This window comes from Epinephelus lanceolatus, chromosome 12, assembly GCF_041903045.1.
Source record: "Epinephelus lanceolatus isolate andai-2023 chromosome 12, ASM4190304v1, whole genome shotgun sequence".
NCBI classification, from domain to species: Eukaryota; Metazoa; Chordata; class Actinopteri; order Perciformes; family Serranidae; genus Epinephelus; species Epinephelus lanceolatus.
Window position 1 is genome coordinate 30,360,769 of NC_135745.1, and position 17,280 is coordinate 30,378,048.

Genomic DNA, 17,280 nt, shown 5'->3' on the forward strand with positions numbered 1-17,280 from the left:
GGGTGAGGACTGCTGGTCACATTTATCTCCGCACGGGGCCTGTGTTGTGTGTGGTGTGTCACTCTGTGTGTGCACGTTTGTGTGTGTGCACGTCTGTGTGTTTGTGTGTGTGACAAAGCTGGTTTCAGGGCATGGCAAGTGGTGAGGGACGCCGTGATGATGACCGGCTGATTTCAGCTCTGATCAGGGGTGGTGCGTGCTTTTCTGTGTTTGTTTGTCACAGCGGCAGATAAAACAGTTGATGGGATTGATCCTGACTGAGAGGAGGTCTGACTACTCACAGCCTTCCATCCACCTAGGGAGGTGTTTGGATGTGTGGTGTGCGTGTGTGTACGTGTGTTTTTAAGCCCATGTATGTTTCCAGTGAAGGAGAATATTACTTTCCAGCCCAGGGTGTTAGATGTGGTCAAGAGAGAAGCACACACACACACACACACACACACACACACACACTGCTATCACTAGCCATCATCTGGACACCTGCCATACAGAATTATCCCTGCAACACTGAAAGATAACAGGGGTTACCAATAAAACCGACCACACGCACTCTCGCTGTATATTAGCTCGTTCGGTCTCTGTTTGTCAAGTGCCGCCGCAAACACACACACTCGATGAATCCCTTGCACTTCTTGTTGCGACTTCATGCCATCCACATTTCAAACACACACACACACACACTGGCAGAACGCAGCCTCTCCAACTCGTCCTCTCCGCCAAACATTTGCGAGCGCTCCTCAATTTCCTCCTGAAAGCACATAATTAACTAATCACATCATATTCATTCGAATTTATAGCCTTTCATCGCCTTTAGAAAGAACGCAGCCGTTTGTGCTAAAAACACCTCCGTGTGTGTTTGTGTGTGTGTGTGTGTGTGTGTGTGTGCAGATTGGGTATTGATGTTCTGCCAGGTGTAGTGTGTTATGGAACGATCAGCGAGGAGTTTGCTCTTTTTTTTCTTTCTTCAGCTCTTCATTAAAAGAAAGTACAAAGTGTTGCCTCTGCTTTCCCCAGGATATAGCCAGGATCATTTAGGCCTCACATGTGTGTGTTAATTAGGTTCGGTTCAGTGTAAAAATTTTCAAACTGGTTTGATATTAAGAGCCTGACTGGACATGTATACTGAATTTTACTTGTGGGTGCTGCACTTGATTCAGCAGCCGTTACTGAGTGGAACATAGTGACATTGTGTCCTAACAGCAAACTAGCGTCTGACTATTGTGTTGCACAACAGCTAAGCTCTCTGTCCACATTGAATCCATTAAATATGTACTTGTTACATCATGCAGAAAAAAACTTGTATGCTATCTATCAGCTGTGCACTCTGGATCAGACTGGAGACGTACACACTTAAAAGATGGATGAGTACTTGCTATCCTTGTTACTTTTCAAACAGAAAACGCACATCTTATATTGTGATATTTACTTAAAGTTACATACAGTATACCCCCCAGCAAGTATCCTAGTTTATTATCAACGATGGTCATTTACCTTACCAGAAACTTTCAGCAACCTGGCAATCCCCCCTTTAGCCAGATGCCAACTTATTTAGGTTTTTGCAGTGAAATAAGGTTTCTTACAGATAACTCCATCACTCTCCCCCACTGCTGCTGAAACTCTCATCCATGCCTTCATCACATCCAGAATTGACTACTGTAACAACATCCTTTATGGTGCACCATCCAAACTTCTAAATAAACACCAATACGTCCACAACTCTGCTGCCCGTCTGCTCACCCATTCCTGATCCCACGATCACATCACCCCTGTCCTCCAGAACCTCCTCTGGCTCCTCGTCTCATAACACATCCATTTCAAAGTCAATCTCCTCGCTCGTAAATCCCTCCATAACCAGGCCCCCTCCTACCTCACTGACCTGCTCCACCACCACACTCGTTCCCGCAGCCTCCACTCCTCTGATGCCAACCTCCCGACTCCACCACTCAGGACCAAACCTGAGTAGTCTATTATCTATTATCCTTTTTAACCAATGTAAAGTGTATTTTAGTACCTTGAAAAGCCTTCTATAAATATAATGTATTATTATTATTATTAACATTAAACCTCATGTGTCGACTGTTTTTCATCCATTGTGGCACTTACAAAGCAACAGAAAGAAATAGAAACTTGGCATTTGTTAAAAGTTCAGCTCCAAATGGCACATTGCGTCACTTACAGCCAGTTAAAAAATCCCTTTTGTCAACTTCAAATCCAATTAATGCCATGCTGGTTGCAAGTTGGGTTTTCTTGAGACACTTAAGGCCTTTACATACTCCGCAAGAACAGAGAAATTTGTTCTCTCTCGCAGGTTTGGGAGTTCTTGCAGCTTATTCTTGACACATCATCTGGACAGAACTTTTTTCTTGTGTGGTGTCCGATAGCTATTGTGTGATTGGTCAGAAATCTGAAGTGGGCGTGGCTAATGTGGAAAAGCAACAGTGGGAGGGGCCAGGAGTACTGGACTTAAGGTTCTCGTGAAGTATGAAATGTCCTGGCCACAACGAACTTTGTTCTTGTTCTTGCCACCTCGAGAAAAAGAACAAATTTCTCTGTTCTTGTGGAGTATGTACAGGGCTTTACTCTTTCATGTTGCATGTGGTCACCCCAAAAAACACTCAAACTTCCTAGTAAACAAACACAACATGCGCTGATCCCCCCCCCCACACCTCTACTAAAAATTCCTTCATGATGCTGTGCTCTGCTCACAGCCTATCAGACACTATAGTTAGTTATAGTTATTCTGTTTCTAAACAAGCATGATATTATGTTAACTCATTAGGTTAAATGTCAGTTCAGCTGGTTTGCACGAAATCAAACCGGTTTAAGCTCGTACACTGAAGCGGACCAACAAAACCGCAAATCAACCCAACACTAGTGTTAATTGTGATGGAGACTGTATATACAGTATACCTGGTTAATGACATTATGAGAGGCTGTGTCTGTGTGTTGTGAGCATAAACGAAAGTGATACAGTCTGCATACATGTGGACAATTACATTATGAGTGGCTATCTGTGTTTGCGCCAGTGGGCCGCGTTACCGCATTATTGAATGAGACGGCCCAAGGTACAAACGAGAAAATGAAATAACTGCTGTATTGATTAATGTTAGGCTCTGAACTAAGTGATACAGTGCTTTTAACACAGGACAGATGTCTGTTCTGGGAAGCGCCATGCGAGGGTGCGGGGGTGCGGAGAAACAGTAAGACAGAAACTCAATAACCTTATCTCCACTCCTCTCTTCACCCTCCGTCCACGCTTTCTCATTTCCTCACGTTTGTCTCCTCGCCATCTCTCCTCTTCGTCTATCCGCCCCTCTTTTCCTCAAATCTCCGTGCGCATCTTCCCCCTGTTGCCCTCATTTGTTCTCAAGCCCCATCTTCTCTCATTTCCTCGCTCTTGTGTCCTATCTCATCCATCCTTCCCCTCCAACCCGCACCTGTCGTCACCTTTTCTCTACGTTCCCCTCCTGTTTCTCCTCTTCCTCATTTGTCCCCGCGGTTCAATCTCCAGATCTGCATACGTATTCAAAACATGAATAATTTCAAACACTCTGACAGGAAAGATTGAAACACTTATTGTTCAGCGCACAAAGACGCACAGTTAAAACTAATCACTAGTTTCTTCAAACAGAAGACGGGTGGAAAAGACGGGTGGTTTTGCTGGTTTTAACAGCACCTTTGTAGGGCAGCTTTTTTGTGCGTGTGTGTGTGTGTGTGTGTGTGTGTGTGTGTGCGCGCGATGTGGGCAGATGAGATGGAGCTCGGTAATTGAGGGTTTTCCAAATGAGCCGATTGTTGGAGCGATTGTAAAACACATAAAGGACGGATGGATAAAATGAGGGACGGGGGAGATGAAGGGAAGATAAGGAGATGGAGGGGAGGGGAGGGAGGAGGAGGGGAGGGGGCAGATTGCTGCACTTTCCTGATGTGTACCGAGACAGATAGAGAAAAGAAAGATCTATTTTTTCTCTTTTTCCGCATGTGGCGCTCTAATTAGCATGACAATAGCAACAATCAGGTGACAGACAGCAGAGTAGGTTATTAGAGTGGCACACGGCAGGGGCTGGGGGCTTATGAGGTTTTAAGAGGAGGGAACACGCATGCACACACACACACACACACACACACACACACACACTGAGAAAGGAAAATGGAGACAGCCTAAATAAGCAATACAAAATACAACTGTGCAGAATTTGTATAAATACCAGTACAACCATTAGTGCTACAACAAGTGCCACCATCGCTCTCCCAAACTATCACTGCTACTAGGTTGTATTACCCTACTACAATCACTACTAGCTGTACCTCTACTATTGTGCTGACACTGTTACTTGTAAAGTGCTCTTTCTTACCATTATGTGCTTATTTGTTTTGGGTTTTTTTTGCCTCGAGTGCGATTACAGCGATGTAATGTCTGTCCGTTAAATATAAAGTAGTTTAAATCACAGGATGTAGAGTTTGGGCATAAGCCTCTTATTGCCCACCTATTTCAGAAGGCCTTTCTCAAAATCCCAGTCATTATGCGTAACTAGTCTAGCATAGCCAAACCTATCTCCACACTTCATTTTTGGGCTGTGTGTGAAACAACAACCTCACAGATGGCAACTTGCATGCTAAAATGTCTTTTAATGTTTTATGTAGCATTTTCTTTTTTGGAGATTTACAGATTATAATGCTGGGGATTGCTTCCCTATGTGCCAATGTTCCACCAAAACAAGTTAACTCCTGACACTATTTTGCAAGGCCAACGTTGCTGCATTTTGGGCTTAGGACAGCCCAAGACTGTTGTGATTGGTTTAAAGAAATACAAACAACTCAGAGCGTTTTTCTCTTAGTGCGGAATTAGGATGTGTTCAGCCAGACCTTTCTCAAGCGAACCCTGGCTGTTCTGGGTATGGCTTTGCGAGACTTAATACTGTATGAAGATACAGCCGGTAACTAGTTAGCGTTGCAAAATGACAAGACCTCCAAAGCGCTAAAACTAACATGACATACTTTGTTTAGTTCATACAAACACTGAAACATTACAACAACTATTTATTTGTTGTTGCGGGTTATGTGCAACAATGTTTTTGGCTGGGAGTAATGACTTCCTAGACTTTTTATTTCATCTTTGGACATAGTAAGATTAGCTGTTTTCATCTATTTACACAGGGTGTCTACGGGTCCTTAAAAAGTCTTAAAATATCTTAAATTTAATTTATAATAATAAGGCCTTAAAGGTCATTAAATAGTCTTAAACTTAAATTTGCAAGGTCTCAACTGCTACAAACATTTTATCTAATTTCATTTATATATATTTTCATTTCTTTTTCTGTAAATGAGTGAAGCTTTTTTTATGTATAAGTCCACATTTCTGATGTTACAAATCTAAAAAAACAACAACATAATACTGTAATTTTACTTCATACTTGCACATACACTTTCCTCTGCACAAGACCACATATATATACTACTTACCTGCAAGGCTTACTTCTAATTCTTAGATAAGTAAAACATGCTTTGTCCAAAAATCGGACCTACATTTGGTTAAAAGCTGTCTTGAAACGGTCTTAAAAAGCATTAAATTTATGTCTGGTACCCTGTTACAGTCTTTATGCTAAGCTGAGGCTCTAGCTTCATTTTAAACAGTGATATTAGAGTGGTATTCTCATTTAAGCCTCAATAAGAAAACAAATAAGCGTATGTTAGTATGAGAACACAAGTCTTTTGCCGCTTCTGCAGTATCATTACTCCTGCTATTAATATTGTTACAACTGCTACTGCTGCTTCAGACTACCACAGCTACTTCTGCTACTGCTAAAATATCTTTGTACCACGTCTTTGTACTACTCCAAACGATAGTACTGCTGTAACTGCTGATTCTACTACTACTTACAGTACAACTACACAAACCAATCCAACACACCTGAGCCCAGAGCAGTCAGGGTCAGCCTGCCTGATTAGACTGAGGGCGGTGTGAAGGGACCAGCTGGTGCTGGAGAAAAAGGCCTGAAGGAATTATTGACCCATCTCAACTCTCACCCCCTCACTCGCACATACGCACCCTGGGCTGTGACCTGTGAAATTACTGCTCCGCTGGTGAGATTTGTTTCTGAGGAGCTCTATCAGTTTCTCAATGTGCCGTGAAGACAGGTGAGAAGAGCAGACACAAAGAGACGCTTGTAAAAGTAGACAGACGCTCATTACATGCACACGCGGCAAAAACAACACACACAAACATATTTTTATATTCATAAAGCATGGCAAAGTGAAGAGCTATTGTGTTTAAGTTGCTTGTCAAGCCAACATTTCCTCTGTCAGCTCCGCTATTGTCCTCTGTCAGAAAATTTCAAGGATTTGGCAGTAATTCTTGAAAATACTCCAGTATTTTAAATCAGAATGGTATGTGCCACTGAAAGGAAAGTGCCATAATTACATGTCTGCCTACGTGAATATAAAAAAATGCTGTAGTACTTCTACAAACTGCCTCAATCCTGCTAAGCAAAGGTCATAGTTAACATCAAGCATTATTTAGACAATGAGAGAGAGAGTGACAGAGTAAGAGAGGAAGTGAATAAGAAATGGAGTGGGGTTTCATTCTTAATATGCATGCTGCTGAATATTCATGAGGCTAAAAACACATCCAATTAACTTTATGAATTATTAATATTCATGATAAAAGCCTATGCATATGCATTTGCTTTTTTATTGTTGGCCTAAGTGCCACTGAGCACCGGTGTGTGATGGACTTGAGATCTTTGTGTGTGTGTGGCAGAGGGAGAGAGAAGGTGGGGGGGGGGGGGAGTGAGACGAGGGAAGAAAGCGGAGGTTTATTTGTCAGCCGGCATGTTTACAATTCTGTTTCTTTGTAGCAACTATCTCCCTCTTCCTTTTGCTTGTCTGTAGATCTCTAACAAACATCTGCATAACAAGGTGTCAGACCAGGGGAGGAACAGAGCAGCGGCACTGAGGAGGGGAAAGAGTCCTGAAGCCACACTGAGATGACTTGAAAGCTCAGTTTATGCATGAAAAGGATGTGCATTCACACTCGTGCTGTCTGGTTGATTTTGCAGAGATTTCCACACTAACACTAACAAAAGTCAAAAGGCTTTATTCCGTCCAAGTGTCCTACGCTACATTTTAAGGCAGCCAAACTTGCAATTTAGTTGCTATCATCGATATATTTTTTGTTTCCATTGTCTGCCATGTGGATGAGCCAACTGAGATTCGATCGTTGGTCATAAATGCTACCTGTTAATCAGGCACTGCTGCTTGAATATGATGACAGCACCTGTACTGGTGATCACCTGTTTTGGCATTTAAAATAAGAGATCACAGAAGGGGTCGAAAGGGAGAGAGAGTTGTATTCTTAAAGGGATAATTAGGATTTTATGAAGTGGGCTTATATGAGACACTTATCCATAGTCAGTGTACTACCTACAGGAGAGGGCGGTCGGCACACTCCCAGTTCGGAGAAGCGGACAGAAGTACCATGGAAGCTAAGCAACATCCTGCTGTTAACAGGGTTAGCAGCAAAACAAATTTTAGCCATCTAAAAAAAAAAAAAAAAAAAAAAATATCAGCTGAAGTATACGCTATGTTTAAAATATTCTCACCGCTTTACCTTGCTGTCAGACAGCTCTTTCTGAGGGGAAACTGCAGCCATCTATGCTCTCTTCAAAGCCACCAGACTCCTTTGACAAAAACAGTAATTTTACCTTGCAGAACACAGGAGCTGCTGGGCTGCTGCTGCCTTGATCAGTTAGTTAGATACGTTTATTGGGTGACTTTGGTGTTTTAAAGGGTTAGTTCGGATTCACTTAAGTCCCATAATAACACAAACTAACTAACTGATTGAGGCAGAGGTAGACCAGCAGTTACCATGTTCAGTGAGCTAAAATTACTGATTTTTTCAAAGGAGTCTGGTGGCATGGATGAGAGCAAAGATGTTGGCTTCAGTTCCTGGTTGGAAAGGGCTGTCTGCAGCAAGGCAAACAGTGATAATATTCTCAACAAAGAGAAGAAGAAGACCATTTTGTAGGTGGCTAAAATACATGTTGCTGCTGCCTTCGCCCACAGCAGCACATCGTGGCGATATTGGCGGCCATCTACTGTAGGTAATACACTGACCGAACTATCCCTTTAAATTTCCTGCCACACAGCCCCTAACCAGCCTGATGATCATAATGTAAAATCTAACACTATCCGCTATGTCGCTTTGCAGACATTGATGGACCATTTCACATCTTCTAAGAACCAAGACACACAATTAAAGCTTAACGTTTTGGTGGCTATTACTGGATAGCTGTGTTTAGCAGGAGCTGGGCTTGTGAGTGAGGGAGACAAAGAGACAGAGGGAGAGAGCACCACAGGGACAGGAGAGAAGTGGGCTGCGATTGAATGAGAAGATTAGATGGACACTGACTGAGATGTATGAGATGAAAGAGGGATAGATGGACAGAGGGAGAGAGTATGATTGAGAGAGCGAGGCCCAGCGATAACGAATCAGCTATCTTGTTGAACCAGGCCCGCGTCTATCTCACCTACATGGACACACTCGCTCTAATTGCCTAACACAATCATGTGAAGTAAACAAGTGGCCGCTTTGAGAGGCGGACAGGCGCCGCTCACATGCCACACTGCATGTGTCATCAAAGTGTTACCATGGTAATGGAGCTTTTATCTGATCCAGGGTCAACTCTGATTTACATCACCGACAGCTCTCACACAGTTACGTCACACACACACACACACACACACACACACTTACTACAGCACACATACAGAGAGGGAAAAGTGGAGTGTATGTTACACAACCCAGCACAAAGGATGACGTGTGGTTTTAGTTCATCACTCACATCTTGTGACGACTCCCTCCAGCCTGATGATGTTCGGGTGGTCAAACTGTCCCATGATGGAGGCCTCAGACAGGAAGTCCCTCCTCTGTTTGTCCGAGTATCCTGCCTTCAGACTCTTGATGGCCACATAGATCTCCCTCTTTCCCTGAACACGCAGCCGACCACTGCATACCTCCCCAAACTCTCCTACACACACACACACACACACAGAAGAAGGCAGTAGTAATTGAAGTTCCAGTTAGATTTTTACAGTTTCCGAAGTTTTTAATATAGTCCACTGCTGTTTTACTGCCAACTTACCAGCTCCAATGACTCTCTCTATGCGAATATTGGAAGCATCGATCTCTTTGGCAAAGTCTCTGACAGCCTGGTTGGGGTCTTCGTAGGTGTGAGGATGGATGTAGGTCCTGCTGCCTGGCAGCTTAACTGCATGAGCGGAAAAGTGGAGAAACAGGACGGATGAATAAATAAAGATAAATGCTAATTGTGCTGAAATACAGCCAGCTTTTGCTCAGTGTATGGTGTTACATTTATTTAAAGAAAGTTAATAGTGTTAATGAGGTATTGATCTCTCTAGGGAAATGGTTTCCTACAGGAGCCGACACTGATTCCTGCTCGGACATTTCAGCAGAGTGAACAGAGCAGCAGAGCGTGGGTGCTCTGTTTGAGTGACATTGCAAATTATTACATAATTAAGAAGTGGTGTTAAAATGACTCATAATTTTTAACAGGAACCCATAAGGAGCTACACTTTGCCAGCAAACATTTGTGCAAGGACGTGTGAAGCAATGTGGTTTATTCAGCTGGGAATGCTACGAAGTTGGAGATTTATGTACACAAACTGAATGTTGTTCGGCAGCTCTGATCTTATGATACATTTGAAGGTAACTGAAAACAAAGAACAACTGTTGTATCTGAATAAACAAACAGTAATTATTCAGATGTTGTCATGAGGAATGCTTTTGATCTGAAGTGTTCGACCATAATTACAGGCAGTGATGTGACAGGATGTGAAGCGTGTTTTAAAGAGTTGTGTGTGTGTGTGTGTGTGTGTGTGTGTGTGTGTGCGTGTGTGCGTGTGTGTGTAGGGTGCTTGCATAAGCTCAAACTTAAATTTAAAAAAAATATTAACAAAAACCGAATACACTTGTATGTGTTGTGCTATGTTATGAAATACCATGACAGATGTCAGTATGTCACATGATAACAAACTGAAACATTTGCATTTCTGAAAGCAATAAACATTTATGCGTATTTGCAGGCTGTTCTCATGCAATGTTCGTACATATGCCTAAGTGGGGTTAGGGTTTGTACGTAACCCACATAATTGGGAAGGCTATGATCACGTGACTGATGCCCTGACAGGAGTAGAGAAGGGAGTAGTATAAAGAGCGAAAGTCTGCTGAACAGGGCAAGCTGGGGTGGTGGATGAGTCAAACAAACACAGGACTTTCACCCAGGAGACCACTGTTCGGTCCAAACGAAGTGAACTTGAGTTATTTTAAGGTACATTGTCGCCATGTTTTATTTTCCTTAACCTAACCTACATAACTTTACTTTAAGTGTGTAACTTTACGTTAACTATGTAATGTGTGATGTGACGCCCAACCCCGCTTTTTATCTTACACCTAACATAATTTTAGTTTCCTAAACTTAACCAGCGTAATTTTTGTTTCCTAAATGTAACCTACACAATGCTAGTTTTGATGCATAACGTGATAACGGCCAACCATACTTAAACCTAACCTACATAACTTTACGTTAGGTATGTAATGTGACAACACTCAACCATGTTTTTTCCAAAACCTAACTTATATAATGTTACTTTTATAAACAACCAAAGTAATTTTAGTTTCCTAAACCTGACCCACGTAACTTTATGTTAGGTATCTAATGTGATGATGCTCAACCATGTTTTTTTTTTCCTATACCTAACCCATGCAACTTTACTGTCCTATACCTAACCTACATAACTTTACATTAAATATGTAATGTGAAAACGCCCAACTATGTTTCTTTTCTCAAACCTAACCTACGTAACTTTACATTAGGTACATTAGGTAGGTATTGTGACGACACCCAACTATGTTTCTTTTTTTAAACTAGCCTTTGTAACGTTAGGTACATTGGGGGAGGTAATGTGACAACGCCCAACCATGTTTTTATTCCTATACCTAACCTATGTAACTTTAGTTTCCTAAACCTAACCTACGTAATATTACATTAGGTATGTTCGGTATGTAAAGTGATGCCCAATCATGTTTCTTTTTTTAAACCTAACCTTCATCACTTAACATTTGGTACATCACGTAATGTAATGTGACAACGCCTATCCATGTTTTTTTCCCTAAACCTAACCTACATTACTTTATATTAAGTATGAAACTTTACGTTAAGTATGTAATGCGACGACACCGTTTGTGCGGGGCTATTTCAGTAGTATCGTAGAAACAGTTGTATGGGCATTATTGTAACATATGATGGGAACTGTTGTACGCAGATACATTGATTTATGTGTGTATGTGCTGGCATCTTTACCTCGGCCATGTTGGAACTGCATCTTCTCTTCGTCAGGGTCCTGCTTGGCTTTAATATATCCACAGTGCCTGAAGAAGGAGTGCACAGCTGGGTTATGATCCTGTATATAGACTTACATACACAGTATAGATATGTTTTTTCCACCACACTTATACCAGTACAGTTTTATATCACGCATATGGAAGGTCACATACCCTTGAGCGTGTATGTGCAATTTCACACCTGTGTTTGATATATGAAATCTAAGATGTGAGTGTGTTTGCATCATAGATTTCTCTGTGGAGGCAGATCTATGCATAAAGCACCCCTCTCTTTCTTTCTAACTCCTCCGGCCCTCAACAGTCGCCTTCAATATTATAATGCATCACACACACACACACACACAAACACACACCTCTGTGCCCTTTTCCCGCCCCTCTGTGCACACATGCACACACCCCGCAGCGCAGGTCAGTTCAATGATCAAGACAAACTATTGACAAATTGATCAACTCAATTCTGCCGCCCAGCTGTGAGGAAGTATTTAACTCACTCTGTTTTACAGACGTCAGAGGGGGGATGCTGTGTGTGTGTTTTTGTTAGGTGTCTGACATGTTTGTATCAGTGTATTTTCTCTCCGCTTTGTCGAGCTTCTGCCTCAAACTGTGGTTAACAGCCCTTATCACCCATAACACTGTCTCCGAGATTTACAGCTCTTTTAAATTCGGCACAAACATTTTAGGACAAAAAACATAAAATGTAAAAAGCAGTTCCATATAACGAGGTACTAAACACGACATAAACGCTACAGCCTCCTCTCCTCTCTTGTTTTTCCCCCTCTTATCGAATCCTCCTCAGTTGCTGTACAGGTAAAACAGCAGCCAGTCAGTATGTCTGTCCATCATGGAGATAAATTGATTTGGGGTTAGAGCCAAGAGTAACTGGGAATCAGCTGCACAGACTGTACGTAATTTAAGGAAGCAGAGTGGAGGACAGAGGAGGAACGGAGACTGAAAGGAATAATGAGCAAAGATTTAATAATGAAATAGTAAGAGGGGAAGTTAGATAGAGACAAAACAGAGGAATAAAGATTGGAAAAGAAATAAAGTAAAGCGTGAGGAAGAGAGAAACGCAGCGACAGAAATGGAGAAAGGTGGGGTCTCGCTAGGCTCAGTAAATCTCAGTCATTTGGTGTTTAATCCTTGTGTTGATTTTACACAGCTGAATGCATGGTATAACCCAGACATCAATAGGCTGTCTTGGGGATATTTATACACACACACACACACACACACACACACACACACACACGTACACACATAAGGGTAGAGACTGGTTGCTGGTATTTGGGGATAAAGAGGAGAGTGCATAATGTTCCTTGGGCCCCACCTGGTTATCAGCTGGGCTCAAGCCAGTCAAACACCAAGGGACTATCATTACCCCCTTGACACAGACTCTCACACACACACAGTGCTTTGGGGCATGTGTTTAAAGCATATGGGGAATGGGGACATGGGTCACACCTCTGCTCCCACTGTGATAATCCCGTGGGGGCGTACACACACACACACACAAACACATACACAAACACATACACACGTGTGTAGTTCAGCAAAACCCACATTCAGAACACTTGCTGGATGTGTATCTGTGTTAGTGTGTGTCTCTACGGGTGCATGGCTGCATATGTGAGAGTGAGTGTGTGTGTGTGTGTGTGTGTGTGTCTGATGGGAAATGAACACATTTCCATAGTAATTACAGAGCGACTCATTTCTCCTCTTCAGTTAGAAGTGTCATGAATCATTAGCGCTGCAGTCTTAAACATGGCACAAAACCTGACATGGCTGTGGCTTTTGTTTTTCCCCCGACAGCTGTGTCGCTCTCTGTGTGTTTGAAACAGATATTTTATTTAAAACCGTCAGCTAAACGAAGCTGACCTGTAATTCTGTCTATAAAAGAGTCAAGAGCTGGACTCAGGAGGACAATGTGGAAACCATTTTCTGATGCCACAAAAATACTTTAATTATTTTATTGAGTGTCCCAATTTTAAAGTGGTAACATGTGGCGGTAGTACGAAAAACAACATAGCAGAGCAAATAGTTGTCATAGGGTAATCACACATGTATATGGATGATTCTCATTAGCAATTATTCCATGTTTAAACAATGAGGTTGCTTGTTTGGCATGTAAATGGTTTCCATCGTCTGTCAAAAATATTCTCTCCCACTCTAAAAAGATCAATTTTCCTGATCAATATCTAGCTGTTGCTCTTTCTTTGGAGGATCAGCTTTACACCAAATTATAGCGTTTTACTGCCTTCAGCAATGTTTTAATCATGTATTTGCCCCTTCGTTGGATAATCTCTTCCATTTATTGAAGATGCATTAGAGAACACACATCGGGAATCAGCCGTTTACTAAAAGATGTGTTTTCAGAATTTATTGTCTCTACAATATCCACTGCTGTCTTTCAAATTAACATTTTAATGATCATTCTTAAGCACTCAAAGCTCGTAGGTTCAGGAGAGAAACAGATTGTTGGTTGAATAGTTGAAGACTCAGCCCTGACTTGCTGTTGACATTTAACCAGATCTTTCCCTGACCTTAAACAAATGTTAAATAGTATGACGTCCCTCCCTCTGACTGCTGCCTGCGTGTGTGGTTCGGTGTCCCGCTTCAGGAGCCAATAAGCAGAGTAGAGAACGGACATAAACCTCAGTAGTTTGGGCCTGAGTCCATTTAAGTGGCGTCCCAACTGACATCACTCTCTTCTTTTCTTCCTGGCCTCCACATGCTGTTGTAGTTTGCATTGTGGTTTTGTCTTTTGCATTCATGTAGGATGTTTCTGATTACATTTACTTTAGTTTTTTGCCATTTACTTCGGGCTAGTTTATTAATCTAAATCTAACAACATGTGGGATCCTCTGGTGTCAAAGTCCTGTGCTTTGTTCACAGACTGTACAGAGATGTTTCTTTCTGGTTTGGGAAAAAAACATTCTCAGTGCTTGTAATCCAGACAAATAATTGTGTGTTTCCTTCACAACATATTTGGAAACGCAATAGTAGTAAATAAATATCAGTAGCACATTTTGTAGTTACTCATTTAAGTGGATCAGACATTCAGTCATGTGTGTATGTCTGTTCCAGCTAATTAGGCAAACTACTGGACTCATCAGCCTAAAATTTTTTGTGCAATTGTGTGACTAGAGTGCAACACACACTGCCGCCATACGCTGCACGTCAAAACGCCCGCCTCCATTATATTCTATGAACAAACCCACACTGGTGCTGGCCGCCGCGCCGCTCTGCTTCAGCCCACTGCTCTATTTCCAGCGCGGCCGGCACTGTGAGAAAAGCCTTTTATGTACATCTCGGCCGCCGTAGTATCAACTCCGGTTGTTTCAAATTTTTAATAAGAATTTTTTGATAAGAAACTCACCCATGAAATCCAAGTTGTTGTTGCCTCAAAGTTTTTCCTCTTCTTCTTCCGTTACTAGCAGTTGGCAACCGTTGGCAACTAGTGTAGGTAAAGCCACCTAGCGGTTTGGGGTGGGAAATACACTTTAGTGTCGACGGTGCCGCTGTGCGCCGCTGCCAATGTATGTTGGGGGGCACTTGACGGTGTTTCGTGGTTGAGGTGATTCACAACTTTTAAGAAACCTTTTTCATTGACTGCTCTGTTTTATGTGGTTACTATCTGCTGCCTCCTCACTCCTCTCGACCGGCCTGTAAGGGCAGCAGGTGATCGACAACCGCCAATCATGGTGCGTCCTGATAGCTCACCTCCTACTATCACATAAAATGCAATAAAAATAATAATAAAACTATAGAAAAACTATATAAAAACTGCCATTTAAGTAGCAAAAGGCATTTCCAGCAATCAGCTATTCTAAAGGGAGCCTTAACTAGTCTGTTGCAGGCCACATTTTGGCCTTTGTTAGGGCTCAGACACTGACATCCATAGAAAAGTCTTATTTTAACCTGGAGCATCTCCAGATTAATTCCATTTTTTAATATGTTATGATCTACTGAAGTTAGGCACAATACAACAACAATAAATCACTGTTTTTTGTTGTTTTTCGCCACCATCTTGAATGTAAAGCAGCCAGGAGAGACAACTGAGTGAGATTTAACTCTTCTTTGTTTCACTACTGCCATGCATGTATACTGGACACACAGCCTGCCCTGCACTTCCTGTTCCAGACACACCTGGCAGACATCTGCACTCTTCTGGGTGCAGCTCTGATTGTATTTATATTATCTCAAAATGGCTTTATTTATGTGCAACTGCAGAAAACATGGTTATTGTCACCACACAGCCCTGTTGAGTGGCTAGTTGTCTGCTATTGATTCAGATGCCGCAGGGTTTTGTGCTGGAACAGACTTTGTAACGAGGCAGTCTTCCTCACATCGGCCCTAGCTGCTTCTTTATTCTGCGGTGTGAAGTTAGCACTATCTGTCACTGTGGGAGAGTCATTGTTCCATTTAGCTGCTGTCTAATTACACCATACTCTGCTGTTTCATACAGTAAACACACAACCCCGCACACATGGCTGTATATTCATGCAGATTTAAAGTACACACCACCTGCGCCAATCATGCAAAAACACACACTTTAATGGACTGCGATATCACTATCGCACCCGGGCTCTCACCTTTCTCTCTGCCTCTCTCTGTTCCACTTCAGTGAGGACAACAGGCTATCCCTGTCCTCCAAAGCCACACACTCCACATTTGCATATCAATTTACTTTTTAATATAATACTCTGTCACTCGAGACCCATTTGTCATTCTGCTAGCAAGCTCCCACCTTTGTAGAACCCCATCCATATATTATCGTCGCCGTGGCCCCTCCCTCATTTTCCTCTCCATTCCTGGCCTTTATCTCTCCAGGGTGTTACATTCTTACTTAATTCTTCCTTTAAGTGAAAACATTCCCGATCCCAGCAACCTACATATCCTCTTTTTCTTCCTCCTGTTTCCATCCATTTATCCTGCCCCCAACAGGCCCTGTCCTCCGCCCTCTTTTCTCTCTGCTGTTTCTTTTTTATAGAAAGAGTGGACACTGGGAGCTGGAAAGAGAAGTAAAGAGAGAGAGAGAGAGGTGGAGAGGAAGATGGAAAAAGAGAGTGCTGACAGGCAAGAACGCACAATGGGGGTCCAAGCCTGCATACCAACTAACAAGCAATCAGATGGAGGGGAAGAGCGAGGAGAGACGGGGGAGGCAGCCATATAGGAATAGAAACACGGAGGTTAACGTAAGGGAGGTGGACAAAAAGAGGGGTGGGGGCAGTGTTGTGTGCTGCAACAACAGGAGCTGACGGCGAGGAGAGAAAAGATGTTACGAGAAGAAAGAGCGCTAAATAGAAATGGAGTGAGTGAAAAAGGGAAGCAACAAGGAGGGAGGTGTCAGATCTTTACAATAGAGACACCAGCTACATGTGCAGGAGAGAAGACAATAGAAAGAAGGATGGATGGAGGCGTGGAATATTGGCTACGTGGATCGAGGATTAAGAAGGACAGTGCAACAACAAAGTGCAACACTGTCAGCACATACGTATCTCCCTGTGGGGGAGAGTAAAAGAAAGGATAAGGGAGTTGATGGACAGATTAAGAGCAGATGACAAAGAGAAGCGTGTGGCTGCAGGACATGTATGAGTGAAGAAGAATCCAACCACAATGTGACAGTAAACAAGGGAAGATGAGGACAGTCAGTGATAAACCAAATGTAGCATGAATGTAAGGAAGGAGTTAAAATAACCCTTGAATAAATAATTTTATATTCTTTTATTATTTTACCCATTAAGACCCAATCAAAGCTAGATTCTGTCCCAGTGTGCAATAACCAGAGACCAAGGAAACACCTGGGGCAGGTCACAAGGCTAACACAAGACAGATAAACACGCTCAAGTTGGAGTGCT

At 42.4% G+C, this 17,280-nt stretch overlaps 1 protein-coding gene across 2 annotated transcripts in view; it reads right to left on the reverse strand.

Annotated features, from left to right (window-relative positions):
• The window catches only part of LOC117271950 (ephrin type-A receptor 3), a 117,163-nt gene that overhangs the window by 15,573 nt on the left and 84,310 nt on the right, over nucleotides 1-17,280 (reverse strand). For both annotated transcript variants that reach the window (XM_033650532.2, XM_033650533.2), the window contains exons 11-13: nucleotides 11,382-11,449; nucleotides 9,144-9,269; nucleotides 8,844-9,029 (exon numbers count right to left, since the gene is read on the reverse strand). In XM_033650532.2, the coding sequence (XP_033506423.1) occupies nucleotides 8,844-9,029; nucleotides 9,144-9,269; nucleotides 11,382-11,449 (380 nt within the window). The remainder of the gene's footprint in view (nucleotides 1-8,843; nucleotides 9,030-9,143; nucleotides 9,270-11,381; nucleotides 11,450-17,280) is intronic.